General features: G+C 38.0%; 1 protein-coding gene across 1 annotated transcript in view; it reads right to left on the reverse strand.

Annotated features, from left to right (window-relative positions):
* The window catches only part of OSBPL1A (oxysterol binding protein like 1A), a 207,031-nt gene that overhangs the window by 60,668 nt on the left and 124,520 nt on the right, over positions 1–21,843 (reverse strand). Inside the window, exon 18 of the mRNA XM_079718170.1 lies at positions 13,602–13,758. Coding sequence (XP_079574296.1) covers positions 13,602–13,758 — 157 coding nt within the window. The remainder of the gene's footprint in view (positions 1–13,601; positions 13,759–21,843) is intronic.

A 21,843-nucleotide genomic window follows, 5' to 3' on the forward strand; every position in this document is an offset into this window, starting at 1 on the left:
CAGGATGTATAATTAACATGAGTCATTCCAGAATAACAAGGAATTGGCTCTGAGAATACTCTCTATGGCAGAATGGCAGCTCATGCTCAGATTTCAAATCCTGACTGAGTGTGGTGCTACATCAACACGACTCAACAGCAGGCTATATCCCACGATTAGGATCTATCACATTCTACAAACAATGAATGTGTTTTGCAAACAGTGGTGTATAAACCAAATTTTCTGAAGATTTTAAAGGTACAAGGCAAACAAACAGTTAAAGTATCTTTATGTTTTAAAAACCACCACTTCCCTAATTTCTACCTTGTAAATCCTTATTATTATATATGGTGTTTTCTGAAAGAGGAAAATCCTCCTGTGTTAACAAGCACAGCAAACAATACTGAAGAACTCTATGTCCCCTGAGGCAGTTTCTCCTTCAGCCAAAATTCACGTTGGCACGGCTCCAATGGGAGACACTTCAATGTATTTGTACAGACCAGATCCCACAGGTCATCAGAAATCAAGATGCCCAATCCATGAATTATTGTAATTAAGAGATGGGCAGAGTAAACACAGTAAGACAGACCATTAAAAGACTAAGCTATACTGGCAGATATTTCCCAGGCACTCAAAACCTTGTGCTCTTGTGTGTAGAAGGGAAGGAGGGTGCATCTTCAAACAGAGCAAGATGCCAAGCAAGAATATATGTTTTATTAAATATTGAACAACTTCTTCATTTTGACATACTGAGGATTATAAGTCCATATAAAGCAAACTTGAAACAGAAATTGGATATTTACCTAAGAGATTCAAAAAGCCTAGGGATTGAAAGGAGAAGTAATGAGACCTCTGCATGGGGAAAGTAGTATCAAGGGACTAAGGAATGAATAACAGAGCTTCAAGGCTCTAGTCACCTCTTGTTTACACTTCTGACAACATAAGCTTACAGCCACCTTCTCGGAGGCCAGCCACACCTTTGTAACCTTCATGAAAAGAAAAACTATGTTTCAATGTAACCATTACTATGAAATGTCCTTGTAAGATATAATAGAAATCAACCATAGGAGACAGTTTTCCTTATTTTTTATTCAAAAGAAAATAATCGTATTCCAAAATGAACACTTTCATTTCAGCTACCTGTTACCCAAATTTCAGTTTCAAAGGCCAAAGTAAACTTCTAAAACCCATCCAAAGACCTTTTCTTATGAGTTAAAAGAAAGAAAACAATTCCATTTCCTCACTTTTGCTTAAGGTTTATCAATTTTCTACTTATAACAGCACCTGAGATTTAATGAGTTAAAATCACTATGACTCCTCTGTATAGATTATTTCATTTAATTATCACCACAAGCCAACAAGGTGGGTCCTATTATTACACCCATTTTACAGAAGAAGAAGTTGGGTTTCAAAGTGATTATAACTTGCTTAAGGTCAGGAACGTGGTAGATATGGGATTCAAACCCAAGTAGCTCTTATAACTACACTTTTCTAGTTCACTTATATTTTTTTCAAAGAGCATATGATGGTAAGAATTATGTGGTAATTACCTGCTATGTGGTAGGAATTAGAGATTTTTCTAAGAATTATCTTCCCTTTTGACAAATCTGGAAAAAATATTTTCAACTCATATCACATACAAAAAGCTAGTAACGATATATCATAGAACAGCTGAAAATTGGTAAGTTCAACATTCCTAGAGGAAAATGGGCACGAAGTATTAGCAATTCACAGAAAAAGAAATACAAATCGATCTTAAACATACAAAAAGATGCTCAACACTCCTCATTTCAGAAATGGACACTCCATAAGAATAGGGGCTTGGCTTGTTCATGATTGTAACCTCAGCACCTTGAATAGAATGTGGCATTCATAGGAGCTCAAAATATATTTGTTGAATAAATAATTTGGTACATATATGTTTTTAAAAACCAAAGGCAAGAGTTGTATGCATGCATTTTCCATCATTAGTGTGAACAATATTGTATGTAATAATGGTTGCATTTGGGGAAAGGAAGAGGAATGGCTAGTTTAAAAAGTGGGAGTTAAAATTTGCAAAATATACCCTATTACACATTTCTTTTTTTTTTTTTTTTTTTTTTGCGGTACGCAGGCCTCTCACTGTTGTGGCCTCTCCCGTTGCGGAGCACAGGCTCCAGACGTGCAGGCTCAGCGGCCATGGCTCACGGGCCCAGCCGCTCCGCGGCATGTGGGATCTTCCCGGACCGGGGCACGAACCCGTGTCCCCTGCATCGGCAGGAGGACTCTCAACCACTGCGCCACCAGGGTGGCCCTACATTACTGAATTTTGAACCACATGAATGAATCACCAATTAAATATTTTTTTTAAAGAGAATCATCTCTAAACACACACACATGTATTTTTTCAAGGGTTGCTGAAGAAACACCCAGTTGACTCATGTCAAAACACATGAGACCAAAAGAACTGGAATTAGTATACATTAAGCAGATAAAAAAGCAAGGTTGTAAGGGTCTTTTATAAGAAACAGGGAATATGAATAGATCTTTGTATTGCTTATATTAACAACAAAATAACTGGAAAGATTATAAAAATAGTTACCTTTGGGGAAGGATGGAAACAATGTCGAGGGGACAAGAAACTGGATTTTTGTAAATATACCTTGTTTTGTATTTTTGACTTTGAAATCATGTAAATATTGTACATAACTATAAAAAATTAAGTCAAAAGGGAATCCCTAAAACTTGAACGCAAGTGAAACCAATGAACCTACCTGTTTTAACAAGTTAGTTTAACCACACAGAAGGGAACCAATGCAAGTGACCTTCAAACACACCATAGACTGTGCATCCCAGATGGAATATATTAAAAGGATAAAAGGAACTAAAAAGAAATTGAAAACTCTTTTCAACAATCATGCTATTAGTACCAGTATTTGTATATAAGTGTATGTGTCTGTGAAACAAAAATAGTAGAATAAAGCAAATATGTAACTATATTAATGTCATTAGGAACCATGAAATACAAATAAAAATCAAAGGAATTAAGGGAAAAACCCCATAATCCAGAATTTAAACTGGAAATATATAGGTATGAACTCATGAAACATTTTCCCTTAAGAAAAAGGACGGGTGATTTTTATACCGGATTTATCCAATGAAAAGGGCTGAAACCATGGCCAACTTGCTATCAGGGAACATCCTTACTACCTAGATTGTTACATCTAAATATTATTTCCCACTAAAATAAAAAAACATCTAAATATAATTGCCCACTAAAATGATAAGTGGCTTTTTAGAGAAGAAATAGCTGATTCTAGGTCTGGGGCAGGAAATATACCAGATAAACCTGAAACATCTCTCTGTATCAGAAAGCAAGGCAGCTATCAAAGGCCACTGGATTATACCTGAAACAACAAAAAAACCCACCTGGGGTCCTGTCAAAAGGACACAGAAGCCAACATAGAGGGGCTTCCTCTGACCAAAGATGGGAAAAAATAATTATAATAGATTTAAACAATCCAATTCGTGTGTTCCTATACCATCTTCAAAGGATGTTAGGGAACCAACATATTCTGAAAAGAGGTAATGGGAACTTTTTTCTTTACAGAAGAATTCTAGCTAATAAAAGTAGAAGGAATGACAGAAATTTAATATGACCATTCTGCAGCCCATATTAAAATAAGGATGTAGACACTGATGAACAATGGCTGCTAAAATCATTAGGCTCAAGGCTGTTGGGCACCATTATCATGGCTGTATCAGACTGACACTGCCTGAACCCAGGAATCAATCTCAACATTACAAAAAGAAGGAAAATCAGATAACATATGCCCCCAATGGATGTAATAGGAGGTACACCTTCAGTAAGTGTACATACAAAGTACTTTGTGCCAAACAATTCAAACCTAAATCTGATTGAGCCTCTCTATATAACCATCAGTTTACAGGAAATTCAGGAGTTAAAGATTATGTTAGGGCTTCCCTGGTGGCGCAGTGGTTGAGAGTCCACCTGCCGATGCAGGGGACGCAGGTTCGTGCCCTGGTCCAGGAAGATCCCACATGCCGCAGAGCAGCTGGGACCGTGAGCCATGGCCGCTGAGCCCGTGCGTCCGGAGCCTGTGCTCCGCAACGGGAGAGGCCACAACAGTGAGAGGCCCATGTACTGCAAAAAAAGATTATGTTAAATGACACCATGGGAATGCAAACCAGCAACATCCAGACTGTGGATTATTCTACAGGACAAATGACCAGGTTTCTTCCACAAATAAATGGTAAGGAAAAGATGAGGATGAGGAGAGGAGATCTAAACATTTTTTAATCTCTTAAGACTTAAGAGACATATAAACCAAATGTAGTATGCAGACCTTCTGGATTTTTATTATTAAATGACTTTTTTTTTTTCTTTCTTTTGGTCGTGCCGTGTGGCTTGCAGGATCTTAGTTCCCTGACCAGGGATTGAACCCACGTCCTTGGCAGTGAAAGCCTGGAGTCCTAACCACTGGACCACCAGGGAATTCCCTTAAATGACATTTTAGACCCAACTAACTAAGTGACATTTATAAGACAATCAGGGAAATGTGAATACTGACTAAATATTTGATGACAATTAACACACTATTTTTTATGTGTGATAATGGGACTATGGTTTTAGAAAATAAAAGTCCCAGTGTTTTAAAATGGATTAAAGACCTAAATGTAAGGCCAGATACTATAAAACCCTTAGAGGAAAATACAGGCAGAACACTCTTTGACATAAATCACTGCAAGATCTTTTTTGATCCACCTCCTAGAGTAATGAAAATAAAAACAAAAATAAACAAATGGGACCTAATGAAACTTAAAAGCTTTTGCAAAGCAAAGGAAACCATAAACAAGAGGAAAAGACAACCCTCAGAGTGGGAGAAAATATTTGCAAACGAAGCAACCGACAAGGGATTAATCTCCAAAATACACAAACAGCTCATGCAGCTCAATATGAAAAAAACAAACAACTAAATTAAAAAATGGGTGGAATAGCTAAATAAACATTTCTCCAAAGACATACAGATGGCTAAAAAGCACATGAAAAGATGCTCAATATTGCTAATCATTAGAGAAATGCAAATCAAAACTACAATGAGGCATCTACCACCTCACACCAGTCACAATGGCCATCATCAAAAAATCTACAAACAATACATGCTGGAGAGGGTGTGAAGAAAAGGGAACCCTCCTACACTGTTGGTGGGAATGTAAATTGGTGCAGCCCCTATGGAGAACAGTATGGAGATTCCTTAAAAAACTAAAAAATAGAGCTACCATATGATCCAGCAATCTCACTCAGGGGCATACATCCAAAGAAAACCATAATTCGAAAAGACACACACACTCTGATGTTCTCTGCAGCACCATTTACAATAGCCAGGACATGGAAGTAACCTAAATGCCCATCAACAGACAAATGGCTAAAGAAGATGTGGTACATATATACAATGGAATATTAGCCATAAAAAGGAACGAAATTGGGCCACTTGTAGAGATGTGGATGGATCTAGAGACTGTCATACAGAGTGAAGTAAGTCAGAAAGAGGAAAACAAATATCGTATATTAACGAATAGATGTGGAACCTAGAAAAATGGTACAGATGAACTGGTTTGCAGGGCAGAAATAGAGACACAGATGTAGACAACAAACGTATGGACACTGAGGGGGGGAAGTGGCTGGGGGTGGTGGTGGGATGAATTGGGAGATTGGGATTGACATGTATACACTAGTATGTATAGAATAGATAACTAATAAGAACCTGCTGTATAAAAAAATAAAATAAAATTCAAAAAAAGAAGAACGGGGCTTCCCTGGTGGCGCACTGGTTGAGAGTCCGCCTGCCGATGCAGGGGACACGGGTTTGTGCCCCAGTCCGGGAGGATCCCACATGCCGCGGAGCGGCTGGGCCCGTGAGCCATGGCCGCTGAGCCTGCAGGTCCGGAGCCTGTGCTCTGCAATGGGAAAGGCCACAACAGTGAGAGGCCCGCGTACAGCAAAAAAAAAAAAAAAAAAAAAATAAGAATGAAATAATGCCATTTGCAGCAACATGGATGGACTTAGAGATTGTCATACTGAGTGAAGTCAGACAGAGAAAGACAAATATCATATGATATCGCTTATATGTGGAATCTAAAAAAAATGGTACAAATGAACTTACCTACAAAACAGAAATAGTTACAAATGTAGAAAACAAACTTACGCTTTCCAGGGGGTTGGGGGGGAGATAAATTGGGAGACTGGGATTGACATATACATACTACCATATGTAAAACAGATAACTAATAAGAACCTACTGTACAGCACAGGGAACTCTACTCAATACTCTGTAATGGCCTACATGGGAAAAGAATATGAAAAGGAGTGGATACATGTATATGTATAACTGATTCACTCTGCTGTACACCTGAAACTAACACAACATTGGAAATCAACTATACTCCAATAAAATTTTTTTTAATAAAAAAAATACAAGTCCCAGTGTTTTAAAGATATATACAAATGAAACAATATATCTTGGATTTGATATAATTTTAAAAATAATTTTTTAAATTACGGGGGGATGGGAGATGGAGGAGGTCTGCAGATGAAATAAAGTTGCGCATGCGATAAATGTTGAAGATGAATGATGGGTATAAAGAGTTCATTATATTATCCTATTTGTATGCATGTTTGAAAATTTCCATGAAAGTTGAAAAATGGGATTATATGCCTGAAAATATATTCTTTATTTTTCTTCATACCCTAGGCAAACAACAAATTCATTAGCTGTTTGCTATTTTGTTCATTCAAGCCTATCTTTACAGATTATAGCTGCCCTGGAAATCTGCTCTCGTCTGCCCCTGAAAACCACTGATCTAGAATAGACAGAATGAGCCCTTGGAGTCAGGTGAAAGTGCATCCCACCATCATCTGCTTACAGAATGCTAAGCTCGAAAGAGTCTGTATTTTTCCAACCGTGTTTTAAAGAGCCCCAGGCCCCAAAGAAGTGTTTTAGGGGTCAGAGGCAAGATCAGGAGATGGGCCTTGGCCCCTGCTTCCAAAAGAGCACCTCTTCTTCCATCTGCTTTTAAAACTTGGGTGGGTAGAGGTGAATTCTATAGAAAGACGCCTCCATTTTCCTAGAGTCTTTCCTAGGAGGCAGTAAGTTCAGCAAGTCCACTTCGTTTTGTGAAGATAATTATTATGAATCTAAACTCAAACCACCTTTTTCCCCCCTTCCTGACTTACCCGAAGTGACCCGCAGCCTACCAGCTTGTTACTCCTAGATAAGGTTTTTGCTTATCTTTCACGTTATCCTTTGAACTCTTTGCTGACTGACTAGTCCCCCACCTGCTGAGCTGGCACTCCCTCTTACTGGTCAAGGGATCTCCAAATGCGTTTTTGGGGGGAGACGGGTGTCACAAGTAGTCAGAGTGATTTTTATTTACAACTAACAACATTTTCTCAATATAATCCTACTTCTTGGAAGATACTGTCTTAGCTTATATTCTCAACCTTTTTTGTTTGACTTTAACTTGTCAGTAGTATATTCTTCACACACAGAAGACAGCTGTTATTTGGTCACCTAATAATTCAATTCTAAAGCAGTCATGAAGGATAAACAAAGGGTAAACTAAGAGAGCATCTGGAGTCATAATCTACCATTTCAGCAAACTAAACCTTTAAGATTCTTAGCCACATTTATGAAAGGATGTAAGGCTTTTATTCAGGTAAACACATTAAGAACAAGTACATTAATTACAGTCAGATAAAACTTAGTCCTTATCACATTTCTGTTGTAAGAAACCCTTCCCTATTTTAAAATTGCAAAGATATTTTTATATTTTCTTGTGAAAGTTTTATTAAGTTTTGCCTTTTCACATTTGTGTTTGGTTCATCTAGAATTTAATTTATATTTATGAAATAGAGGTCCATTTCCTTTAAAATTTTTTTTCTGTATTAAATGATTCTCCCAGCACCACTGACCTAACAGTCTGTTCCTTCCCTCCCTGATCTGCTATGTTGCCTCTGTTACATACACCAGGTTTCCTTATATGTCTGAGTCTTTGGGACCTTTTACTTCCATTCTTCAGGTTAGTCTTGCCTGCAGGACAATTCTGCACTAAATATTTGCAATCAGTCTTGACATTTGGTCAGGCAAATGCCTTCCCTCCCCCAAACCAGGTTCTTGAGAGGTATCTTGGCTCTTCAAAACCCTTGTGCTTAAAGATATATTTCAGAATCCATTTTTCAACTTCCAAGGAAAAGGACTTGCAATTTTAATTAAAAGTACACCAAGTCTACAGATCAATTTGGCAAATCATATTTATGACACTCTTCCTTCTTGATAAGCGTTATATCTTTCAGTAAGTTTTATTATTACACTTTTTTTGGCTAAGATTTATTCCTAGGTAAGTGACTTTTTAATAGCTACTCTAAAATCTCCCCCCCCCCAGTTTTAATCCCAGTTTCTGTCTGTTCTTGGTGCATAGGAATGTAGTTAGCTGATTTTATATAAAAGCAAACTTGCCAAACTTTCTAACTATAATAATTTGTCAGTAGAAACCTATGGTTTTATTTCTAAATTTCAGGGGTGTGTTATGTCTCTGCGTTTGGCCTCCAAACAATGATGAACAGAAAAGATGATGGCAAGCAACCTTGTCTTTTCCATGACAGTAGAAGAACTGTTTTTAATAACTCATTATCAAGTATTTATTTGTTGCAACTTTTTTTTTTTTTTTGCGGTACGCAGGCCTCTCACTGTTGTGGCCTCTCCCATTGCGGAGCCCCGGCTCCGGACGCGCAGGCTCAGTGGCCATGGCTCACGGGCCCAGCCACTCCACAGCATGTGGGATCTTCCCGGACTGGGGCACAAACCCATGTCCCCTGCATTGGCAGGTGGACTCTCAACCACTGCGACACCAGGGAAGCCCTGTTTGTTGCAACTTTTAACCAGATTAAAGAGGTTCTCTTCTATTTGTGAGCTGCTAAGACATTTATATTAATCAGGAATGACTGTTTAAATTCATTGAATGTTTTTTCTTTATCTCTTAGGATGATCATATGCTTTTCTCTTTTAATTTTTAATATTGGGAATACAATTTATAGAATCATAGCATGGCTCCAACATTTCAGATTCTGACTAATCTGTTCTACACAAGTATCTTTTATTGATACAGTATATGTCCAGATGAGATAAATATCAACATCTTCACCAATTACAACTTGGGTCAAACTGCTAAAAAGTTAAAAGATGAGAGCTCAGAATAAATGTAATAAATTAGGTCCAAGGGTAGAGAACCAATCCTATGGAACACAGACCACCGAGATGACAAGAGCCCTGTCAACATAAACCTGACCAGTATGGTGAAGGCTAACGTTCCACAAAGCAACTCAATGTATTTTCCGGAAAAAAAAAGAAAAAAGTGCCATCAAAATGAAGCATTTATTTTGTATATTCTCTACCTCTGAAGTATTTTTGGTTCTAGGTCTTAAATAAAATCCTAATTCTTTCTATTGATATTTCTCTACAACTAACCTAAAAGCCCAAAGACATGTACAGCACCACAGTAAAGGTCACTGGCCAGCAGAGTACATGGCATATCAATAACTCAGAGTGAATGAAAAACATAAAACACTTTCTTCCTAGGTCTAATCATATTAAAAGACATTGTAGAAGTTTTCTAAACTTCAGTAAGGTAGAAAAACCATTTTTTCAAGATTTCAGTTAGCAATTACAAGATTTTCAGAGTGAGAAGAGAACTCAGTTCCTTTAGCCCAAACTTTTATTTAAGAGATGATTTAATTTACCTAGTTCATTAACAGAAGAATTATTTTGTTGGTAATTATCACATAGGATGGATTAAAGATCCATAATATCTGTATTTTAATTATCATACAAATAAACTCAATTAGTCTGGCATAGTTGGTTTTATATTAAATTAATATGACATAGGCCTTATAGTTTATGATTCTCTGGGTCAGAGATTTTTCAAACTGCACCCCATGATGTCACCCTATAATAATGGGGTAGAAAAGGAAACGAGAGGGCAGAGGTTCTTTAGAGCAAATCAAATCATTTTTGACGAGAAAGAGAGCAAGCAGAGTTAAAAGAGGTCATTTCTACTGAGTGTTTCCCATGTGGCAGGCACTGTCCTAGGTACTCTTGTGCTGACACATTCAACAGGAACAGAAACAGAGTCTGGGGGAAACCTGTTGTTCCATAATACATACTACAGAAAGTAAAGCTTAAATACTTTTGTTGGCTAAGGACATGAAATAGATATGGTGATTCCAACTGCAGTGGGAGACTGGGGAGGAGGGGACAGACCTTCTCTATGGGACCCTCATCAGTCTCTGAGGGTGGGTGAGGTTTTAATGGTTTCCATACTAAACTTCTGTTGCACGAATGGTTCCATGGCTAAAAAACAACAATGGATGAAAACCCTAGCTCTATCTTATCAGCAAATTAGTTAAGCCATGATTTAATATTTTCCATAGGAACTATAACTTGTAAGGCTTCTCTTTTCCCGTTTTAAAATTCGCATTTCTTGTGCAAATCAAAATGAAGATGAGGTAACACCTCAGAGCAGTCAGAATGGCCATCGTTAAAAAGTCTCCGAATAACAAATCCTGGAGAGGGTGTGGAGAAAAGGGAACCCTGCTACACTGTTGGCGGGAAAGTAAGCTGGTGCAGCCACTATGGAACACAGCATGGAAGTTCCTCAGAAAACTAAAATTAGAATTACCATATGATCCAGCAATCCCATTCCTGAGAATATACCTGGACAAAACTATAATTCAAAAAGATACGTGCACCCCTATGTTCACAGCAGCACTGTTCACAATAGCCAAAACATGGAAACAACCTAAATGTCCATCAACAGATGAATGGATAAAGAAGATGTGGTATATATATACAATGGAATACTGCTCAGCCATAAAGAAGAACGAAATAATGCCATTTGCAGTGACATGGATGCAACTAGAGATTATCATACTAAGCGAAGTAAGTCAGAACGAGAAAGACAAATACCACATGAGATCACTTACATGTGGAATCTAAAATATGGCACAAATGAACCTGTCTACAAAACAGAAACAGAATCACGGACATAGAGAACAGACTTGTGGTTGCCAAGGGGGTTGGGGGAGAGAGCGGGATGGACTGGGAGTTTGGGGTTGGTAGGTGCAAACTATTATATTTAGAAAGGATAAACAAGATTCTCATGTACAGCACAGGGAACTATATTCAGTATCCTGTGATAAACCATAATGGAAAAGAATATAACAAAAGAGTATGTGTATAACTGAGTCACTTTGCTGTACAGCAGAGACTGCCACAACATTGTAAATCAACTCTACTTCAATAAAAAAATAAAATAAAATACGCATTTCTCTCTTTTAAATTTTAGAATCCATATTCTTCCCATCTCCCCAAATTTAAGTGTGTATATCCCAAGGATAGGCGGTGATGTGGGATGAGGGAGAAATGTAAGATTTTTATGCAAAAGGTAAATAAGTGGTGAGTAAATTATTTTTCAATATTCAAGAAAACAGAAACATATGACAAGGTCAAATACAAATTTCACACGACTTTTAAAGGTAAAACAGAAGGCTTCAAATAAATTTCATGATCACTTCAGGCCATGCAACATATATTTGCTTTTCTAAAGTATCACCAAAATTACTGTTAATTCAAATTACTCTTAATGTTAACATAATAATTGCCCGTTATAATCACAGATTACTTACAGTGCAACTTAGGGTGCAGGAAAGAGGGACCTGATAACACTGAATACTCTACCTGTTTTCCTATCCCAAAATGAAACTTTTAAATTGTATGTGGCATATGCCCTGTTTATTTGTTTAGAGAAGAGCTTTATGAAAAAAAAAAAGGCTTTAAAAAACACTCCTATAATGCCTATTTTTTAAAATAGGAAACTGTTATGTTTTTCCACATATTTGAATGCTGACAATTTCCTAAATTACCCACTTTTAAATAGCTAAAGAATATTTTATTACATTTATAGATTTCATAAGTTGCATCTTGTACATCAGTTTAACTTTTCTGGTTATGTCACGATCTAGCTGCACTGTGGTTTTTCTTAGTGACCTATCCTCATTCCAAATTTTGAACGGTTCCATCTTAACTTTCACATCTGTGCCATTCTGGGTTTGACTAATTAAAAGCAAACACAGAATGTATGAATATAGTATAATAAATTTCTGTCAGATGCAAAATAACTCCTGTTATGATGCATTACAGCACACACACAAAAGGGCTCCTGGGCCTTAAAAGCTGAGAAATCCTCCTCAGCCACAGGCTATAACAGCATCTAATAAGCACGGCGTTCCTTCAGATACCTTAACGATTCTATGCATCTTTGAACATTCCAAACATATGTCACATGTGTTCTCACTAGACTGTAACGAGGTATGTGTTAAACGGTTAAAGGCTGTCTTCTTTTTAGACATTGGGAGACCTGACAGGTTTCCTGTTAGGTACCTTATGCCCTGCACAGAACTTAGCCCCTGACCACGAAGGAGCTGACAGTGACTACAGAAGAGAGGAAGGGCCCTCACAGCTCGCCACATAATCTGCAATGGTAAACTCCATCAAAAGATAGCCATCAACGAGCACGTTTAGAAGATACCCTCTAACCAAAGAGAAGAAAACTCTGGTTTGAGCTAGTTACCTAAAACTCACTGATCTTTTCAAAATAAGTACAAAGTGAAACATTTTTTGTTAGCAAGGGGTGATACATATACATCAGAAGTGATATGTACAATTTTTCAGTAGGACAATAATTGAGACCAATTGTAGCCAGATTCATGGTACAGAAATGGGGTTAGAGCTACACAAATCTACAAATATTAAATAAAAAACCATTCTGTAGAAATTAATGGCTAATAACTACTTATCTCAAAAGTGCTCTTTACAATGACAACAGGATTTATTCTCCACTGATAATTTGATAAAATATTGTACCCTATGAATACCAGCATGCACACATGGCACTGTGTCTATAAACTTGTGTGAAACCAGAGAACTCTAGTGTCTGTGACATCTCATTAATCTGGGACAATCTCTAGGACTAAATCATTGAGTGAATAAAAAAATACTAATGTTATTAGACAGTACAAAATGGCTATGTTCAACCAACCCTGGGTCTTAATAAAAGTCTTTGTGTAAATGTAACTAAATTGTATCAACAAGAAGGCAATATTACAATCCATTCTCAATAAAACCAACAAGAAGATCAAATGACTAGAAACTAAAATAGCATTGGGAGGCAGAGTCATAAAAGATGTATGCTGAAAAGAAGAACCCAGCATCACTTTCAATAGGCAGTTCTGAAGAGCCTTTCTAAATCACCAGCTGAAGGATTTATGTTCCCCTAAAACCATGGTATCCAAAACCAAGTTTTGTGCTTAGTTCTTACAATTACAGATGACGTTCTTCTTGTAATGGACAAAGCACTTAAGCTAAATCCTTTCCTTGAGGTGACGGAGCAATATAAATATTCAACAGAGAGAAAAAGCAAAAACGAAGAGAAGGCATACTTTTCTTTACAAAAGCAAATGCACTTGATAATAAAAAGGCAGCAACGTTCACTGTTAAAGGCCATCCTACCTGTGTTTCTTGATGCCATTGGAGAGCGCATCTCCACCACCACAGTCTTTTCCTTCGGACATTCTGTGCTTTCTACTCCTCAGGTGCTCTCCTTCCTCTTCAAAGCAGTGCGCAGTCACTGCTTCCAATCTACTCAGGGACCGTTCGGACTCGGAATCTGCGGCAGAGCAGGTTCACAGTCAATGAACTGAACTTTGGTGTGAGGCTTCCGTAACAATGGATCTCTCCCTTAACGCATCAGGCTTTGAAACTTAAGCAGCCTACTTTGTCCTTCAACAATCCATCTGTTAACTCCTCCTCAGGGATTTCAGAGAATCTGCACCCAATAAGGCTAAAGTGGATTTAGGAAACAGATATAGGATTATATAAACTTACAACTGTTAGATTTTATACACTAAAAGAGACGTCCAAAGATTACCTAATTCTTTAAGAAATTATATTCAGTGGTTTTTCCCCTAAAAAATTTTCTACTTTTATCTTCCCTTTCAAAGCACCTTAAGCATAACTTTAAAAACATAATCAATTTTTTAAACTCATGTATAAAGAAAAAGCTACCATGGCTGTACTTGGGGGAAGCATAAATTACATCTGATACTACAGACACCAAAGCAAAGGTAATTTTTAACTACTTTAAAAAACACTTCTTCTGGTATTATATTACTTAAATTCTCAAGAGCTGAAGTCTGAAGTGGCCATATAAAATCTAATTATCAGGCGGGTGTTTTTAGGATGGAAATGCCACATTCCCAACTGCCTATGCATTCAGCGTGGAGCCATCGGCCTGTTTGGGAATAAAAGGACAACTTATCTGCGTACAATACGCTACAGTTTTCAGGCACACTCACATCCTTCATCTCCTTTCAGCATCTCCAGGGTGCTTTGGTGATGGCGAGGAAGGACTATGGGGTTAAGAAGTATGCCCGCTTACTTGTTTAACGCTCTACATATTTCAGTTCACAGTAGCAGCCATCCAATTCCAAAAAACTTTAAATGATGCCTATGCTTTTATTAAAATGTAAATTCCAGGTAACGTCTAAATTTCCGTAAGCAGATGACCATACAGGCAACCGTCCTCTGCTCTAGGGAAGCACTCACACCCATTCAATTAACCTCCCTTAAATAAAAGTTTCAACCATCAGCTTAGTGTGTATTATAGCTAAGATGTTTAGGAAATAAAATTATTTAGTACTTCTTTTCCCCTGACTGCATTCTATAATTCAGCCAAAATCATGGGCTCTTATTTTTATCACATTAGGTTCACGAGTAGCAACTGTTGGACAAGTACCACTGCAGGTTGGACAACACACCTTGAACTCTGGACCGTCTGAATGGTGTAAGTTACCTGCAGAAAAGACTAAATGCTAGGGAAATTATTTTTATCTTCTGTAAATATAACTTTACCAGAATTGAAAATATAGCTTTGTTGTGACATATACCTTATAGCAAAGAAAGAGATATTTTAATAATAAGTTTAAAGCAATATTTATTTTTCATTGTCAATTTTGGCAGACAGTGACAATATTTTATGAAAAAAACTGAAGACTTGGGAGATTGGGATTGACATATATACACTAATATGTATAAAATGGACAACCAATAAGAACCTGCTGTAAAAAATAAATAAATAAAATTCAAAAATTCCAAAAAAAAACCCCCAAACTGAAGACAACCCGCAAAGCCAGTAACAGGGGACTGTCATCCATTAGATGAAATACACAGCTGCTAAAATCACAATTACAAAAGCAACTTAATAAAACAGAAGAATACTTTTAACATAATGATAAGACAAAATAATCAGGATACCATTTCACAACTCTAAAATATAAGCAAAAAAAATTAATTTTATTCTGCCTTAAAGAAAGATCAATCTGGTTCAGGTAAACAGATATCTGTCCAAATGAGAGCAGTGAAATGACAGAAGTTTGTCTAGGGCACAGTGAGGCAAAGAGGGGAAGAGTCCATTTTCTGGGGTAGGCAAAGGGGTATCAGGAAAGGATATAGGAGAGGTGGTATTACCTGAAAACTGGCTTTGTCTCTCTTGGTGGGTGTCAAGCAAAAAGACACAACCAAGCCAAAGAGTGGGAAAAAGAAGGATTTATTACTTGCAGGAAATAAGGAGAACACCGGGGATCTTTCCTAAGGCAGTGTCTCCCCAACAGCAAAACTGGGGAAGTTTTACACTAAGGGTGCATGCATATTCATGAATGGGCCTGGCCAGTATATGCATATTCATGAAGGGGTTTTGAGCAGAGGAGAATTCAAAAGAGAATTGAGGCAAAGGTTGACAGAGTCCAAGCTTTAGCTGATTAAAGTCATGAGGGTCAGAAAAGGTCAACAGTTGATCTGGTGGCTGGTTGCAGGCTCAAGAGGGGCGCCGTTTGAATTCTGTAAAACAGCTCAAGAAAGTGTTTCAGGCTAATCTTTACCACCAAAAACAGAACTGGGAGTCTTTATAACTGATTTATTATCTTTGCTACTGTAACTTCTCTTGCCTGATAACAGTCCTGTTTGTTCCTGCATTATTTTGTTCCCTCAAGATCATTAATTACTGAGACCTGTTCAAGGGCAAGCATTGTGGCCAGGCTTAGATCACAAAATGGTTCAGGCTAAAAATGGCTTCTCTTATGTCAAGAAAGCCATGCCTGGTTCGTTTTCTTTGGGGAGCCCCTACCTTATCTGCTTACAGTGGAACAATTGGTAAATCTCAAAACAATGAGAATGGTGCTCAGGTGGAGGTGAGGGAAGAGTTGTTCAGAGGAACCGACATGAGCACAACCTGAACCAAAGAGAGTGACCGTGGTCTTGGGGGGAAGATCGGGTGGTTTTTTCACTTTTACATTTTTAAATTTGTTTCATGAAAAAATTAAAAATTTAAAGAGCCAAACAAAATAATCCTGTCTGCATTGGTCAGTATTATTCAAGATGCACTGAAGCAAAAAACTTCAAGCACTCAAGCATTTATTAAACATCACTCTGCACAGGATACTGTGTTTGCTATTTAAGGGATACAAATCATAAGACAAGGACTAATCTATTTCCAAAGAAAATTCTTAACAAAAAGCAGATATACAATAAACACCAAACAAGAGGTAAGGCAGTAAGAACTTCTATGAAGCAAAGACTTTACTCAAAACAAGATTTAAACTTACTGAACACAAGCTGAAGACCTACTACCTTCATCCAATCACAGAAGCGCTGTGCTTACCCCTACGGACACACTATCAGGTGGCAGTACAGACCCCTACCATTCCCCTCCCCCACCCTCCACCCCAAGGGTAGCAACTTGACTTCCTCTCTGCCCCCTCTCCTAGTCTCTCTCTCCCTGTTCATCCACTTCTCCCCTCCCCCCAACCCTTATTTCTCTCTACCTTGCTCCCAACCTCCTTCCCCCTCTAATATAATCAGGCTATGCCCACTCTTCCCCTGAAGGGCTCTAGCGAAGGTCACCAATTACCGCCATACTGCAAAGTCAGTCCAATGATCATTTTTTAATTCTTATCATGACTCGTCCACCACATCTGATACTGCTTACTTCATTCTTCCCCTCCTTTATCTGGTGCAAGGCATGGTGGGTGATTCAAAGAACAGTGAGATGTGGTCCCTGTCCATGGTCGAGCAGAGGTAGACTGTTTTGTGAAAACATGAGTTCAGTGAATTACTCCCGGTGCAGTAGCGTAAGTCTGGATGGGGGCAGTGGGCCACACAGGAGGGAACAGCCAGTTTCACACAGTGAAGGACTGGGTGTCCAGAGATGATTGTGACTGACGGCTGAGCTAAGTTGACAAGGAGCAAGACTGGGGGTGGAGGAGAGAGTTACAATAGAGGAACTGTTCTAGGCAAAGGGAGAGGCATGATGCAAGGCAGGGAGGAAAGAAGGAGCATTCAGTAAGGTGGGAGGAAAAGACGCGAGAAAGGAGTGGTGACGGGGCTGCTGGGGGGGAAATGAAGCTATGAATCAGTCATGAAGCTGACTACTCAGGATGAATAAAGATCAACGGCAGGCAGTGGGAAAAGAGGGTATAAAATGAAGCGGGAATGAGGTTGGATCCCATTCCATGCCGTGAGGTTCTTTCACCTGCTAGAGGCAAATCGCCAGCTCATCTCTGAGCATTCTAGCTTCAGAGGCAAAGAAGGAAACATGATCAATGACATGATTTACAGTGTCCTCGAGATAAAAACTAACTTGTTGATTAAGAACAAAAGCTCAGTTACTTCTAGTACTATGTATACAGTGAGACATAGCTTGGACTTACTTTGTGGGCAATAGGGAGCCATCCTTAACTTCTATACCTCCAATGCAAGAGTCACGCCAATATGCCTCCAGCAGAGCATCATTTCATTTGGAGACCCATGGGTCCAGATATATTTAAATTCTAACGTGTTTACCTAAGTAGCAAAGCATAGTCCCTGTGGAGGCTTACTGATTAAGGTGAAGCTTGACCATATGAATAATTTTTTTTTGAATTTTATTTTTTATACAGCAGGTTCTTATTAGTTATCAATTTTATACATATTAATGAATACATGTCAATCCCAATCTCCCAACCCATCCAACCACCACCACCTCCGCCACTTTCCCCCCTTGGTGTCTCTACATCTGTGTCTCTATTTCTCTACATCTGTGTCTGTATTTCTGCCCTGCAAACCAGTTCATCTGTACCATTTTTTCTAGTTTCCCCATATATGTGTTAATTTACAGTATCTTTTTCTCTTTCTGACTTACTTCACTCTGTATGACAGTCTCCAGATCCATCCACATCTCTACAAATGGTCCAATTTCACTCCTTTTTATGGCTGAGTAATATTCCATTTTGTATAAATGTAACACATCTTCTTTATCCATTCATCTGTTGATGGGCATTTAGATTGCTTCCATGACCTGGCTATTATAAATAGTGCTGCAGTGAACACTGGGGACTGGGGTGCATGTTTTCTCTGGGTATATGCCCAGTAGCAGGATTGCTGGGTCATATGGTAATTCTATTTTTAGTTTTTTAAGGAACCTCCATACTGTTCTCCATAGTGGCTGTATCAATTTACATTCCCACCAACAGCACAAGAGGGTTCCCTTTTCTAAACACCCGAGGCCAGCATTTGTTGTTTGCAGATTTTCTGATGATGTCCATTCTAACTGGCGTGAGGTGATACCTCATTGTGGTTTTGATTTGCATTTCTCTAATAATTAGTGATGTTGAGCAGCTTTTCATGTGTTTCTTGACCATGTGTATGTCTTCTTTGGAGAAATGTCTATTTAGGTCTTCTGCCCATTTTTGGATTGGGTTGTTTTTTTTTTATTATTGAGCTGCATGGGCTGTTTATATATTTTGGAGACTAATCCTTTGCCCGTTGATTAGCTTGCAAATATTTTCTCCCATTCTGAGGGTTGTCTTATCGTCTTGTTTGTAGTTTCCTTTGCTTTGCAAAGGCTCTTAAGTTTCATTAGGTTCCATTTGTTTTTATTTCCATTACTCTAGGAGGTGGATCAAAAAAGATCTTGCTGTGATTTATGTCAAAGAGTGTTCTTCCTATGTTTTCCTCTAAGAGTTTTATAGCGTCCAGTCTTACATTTAGGTCTATAATCTATTTTGAGTTTATTTTTGTGTATGGTGATAGGGAGTGTTCTAATTTCATTCTTTTAAATGTAGCTGTCCAGTTTTCCCAGCACCACTTGTTGAAGAACTGTCTTTTCTCCATTGTATATCCTTGCCTCCTTTGTCATAGATAAGTTGACCGCAGGTGCGTGGGTTTATCTCTGGGCTTTCTATCCTGTTCCATTGATCTATATTTCTGTTTTTGTGCCAGTACTATATTATCTTGATTACTGTAGCTTTATAGTATAGTCTGAAGTCAGGGAGTCTGATTCCTCCAGCTCCATTTTTTTCACCCAAGACTGGTTTGGCTATTCAGGGTCTTCTGTGTCTCCATACAAATTTTTTTTTTTTTTTTGTGGTACGCGGGCCTCTCACTGTTGTGGCCTCTCCCGTTGCAGAGCACAGGCTCTGGACGCGCAGGCTTAGCAGCCATGGCTCACAGGCCTAGCCGCTCCGCGGCATGTGGGATCTTCCCGGACCGGGGCATGAACCCATGTCCCCTGCATCGGCAGGCGGACTCTCAACCACTGCGCCACCAGGGAAGCCCTCCACACAAATTTTAAGATTTTTTGTTCTACTTCTGTAAAAAATGCCATTGGTAATTTGATAGGGATTGCATTGAACCTGTAGATTGCTTTGGGTAGTATAGTCATTTTCATGATATTGATTCTTCCAATCCAAGAACATGATATATCTCTCCATCTGTTTGTGTCATCTTTGATTTCTTTCATCAGTGTCTTATAGTTTTCTGAATACAGATCTTTTACCTCCTTAGATAGGTTTATTCCTAGGTATTTTATTCTTTTTGTTGCAACAGTGAATGGGATTGTTTCCTTAATTTCTTTCTGATCTTTCATTGTTAGTGTATAGGAATGTAAGAGGTTTCTGTGCATTAATTTTGTATCCTGCAACTTTACTAAATTTATTGATTAGCTCTAGTAGTTTTCTGATGGCATCTTCAGGATTCTCTATTATAGTATCATGTCATTTGCAAACAGTGACAGTTTTACTTCTTGTCCAATTTGGATTCCTTTTATTTCTTTTTCTTCTCTGATTGCCATGGCTAGGACTTGCAAAATTACGTTGAATAATAGTGGCGAGAGTGGACATCCTTGTCTTGTTCCTGATCTTAGAGGAAATGCTTTCAATTTTTCATCATTGAGAATGATGTTTGCTGTGGGTTTGTCATATATGGCCTTTATTATCTTGAGATAGGTTCCCTCTCCACCCACTTTCTGGAGAGTTTTTATCATAAATCGGTGTTGAATTTGGTCAAAAGCTTTTCCTGCATCTACTGAGATGATCATAATGGTTCTATTCTTCAATTTGTTAACATGCTGTATCACATTGATTGATTTGCATATATTGAAGAATCCTTACATCCCTGGTATAAATCCCACTTGACCATGGTGTATGATCCATTTAATGTGCTGTTGGATCCTGTTTGCTAGTATTTTGTTGAGGATTTTTGCATCTACATTCATCAGTGATACTGGTCTATAATTTTCTTTTTTTTTTTGTAGTATCTTTGTCTGCTTTTGGTATCAGGGTGATGGTGGCCTCACAGAATGGCTTTGGGAGTGTTCCTTCCTCTGCAATTTTTTGGAAGAGTTTCAGAAGCATGGGTGTTAGCTCTTCTCTAAATGTTTGATAGAATTCACCTGTGAAGCCCTCTGGTCCTGGACTTTTGTTTGTTGGTAGATTTTTTATCACAGTTTCAATCTCATTACCTGGGATTGGTCTGTTCATATTTTCTATTTCTTCCTGGTTCAGTCTTGGAAGTTTATACCTTTCTAAGAATTTGTCCATGTCTTCCAGGTTGTCCATTTTATTGGCATAGAGTTGCCTGTAGTAGTCTCTTATGATGCTTTGTATTTCTGCATTGTCCATTTTAACTTCTCCTTTTTCATTTCTAATTTTACTGATTTGAGTCCTCTCCCTCTTTTTCTTGATGAGTCTGGCTAAAAGTTTATCAATTCTGTTTATCTTCTCAAAGAACCAGCTTTTAGTTTTACTGATCTTTGCTATTGTTTTCTTTGTTTCTATTTCATTTATTTCTGTTCTGGTCTTTATGATTTCTTTCCTTCTACTAACTTAGGGTTTGGTTTGTTCTTCTTTCTCTAGTTCCTTTAGGTGTAAGGTTAGATTGTTTGAGATTTTTCTTGTTTCTTGAGGTAGGACTGTATTGCTATAAACTTCCCTCTTAGAACTGCTTTTGCTGCATCCCATAGGTTTTGGATCGTGTTTTTGTTGTAATTCATCTCTAGGTATTTTTTGATTTCCTCCTTGATTTCTTCAGTGATTTCTTGGTTATTTAGTAGCATACTGTTTAGCCTCCATGTGTTTCTGTTTTTTACGTTTTTTTCCCTGTAATGGATTTCTAATCTCATAGCGTTGTGGTTGGAAAAGATGCTTGATATGATTTCAATTTTCTTAAACTTACCGAGGCTTGATTTGTGGCCCAAGATGTGATCTAACCTGGAGAATGTTCTGTGTGCACTTTAGAAGAAAGTGTAATCTGCTGTTTTTGGATGGAATATCCTATAAATATCAATTAAATCTATCTGGTCTGTTTTGTCATTTAAAGCTTGTGTTTCCTTATTAATTTTCTGTCTGGATAATGTGCCCATTGGTTTAAGTGAGGTGTTAAA

This window comes from Hyperoodon ampullatus (assembly GCF_949752795.1).
Source record: "Hyperoodon ampullatus genome assembly, chromosome: 13".
Classification (NCBI taxonomy): domain Eukaryota; kingdom Metazoa; phylum Chordata; class Mammalia; order Artiodactyla; family Ziphiidae; genus Hyperoodon; species Hyperoodon ampullatus.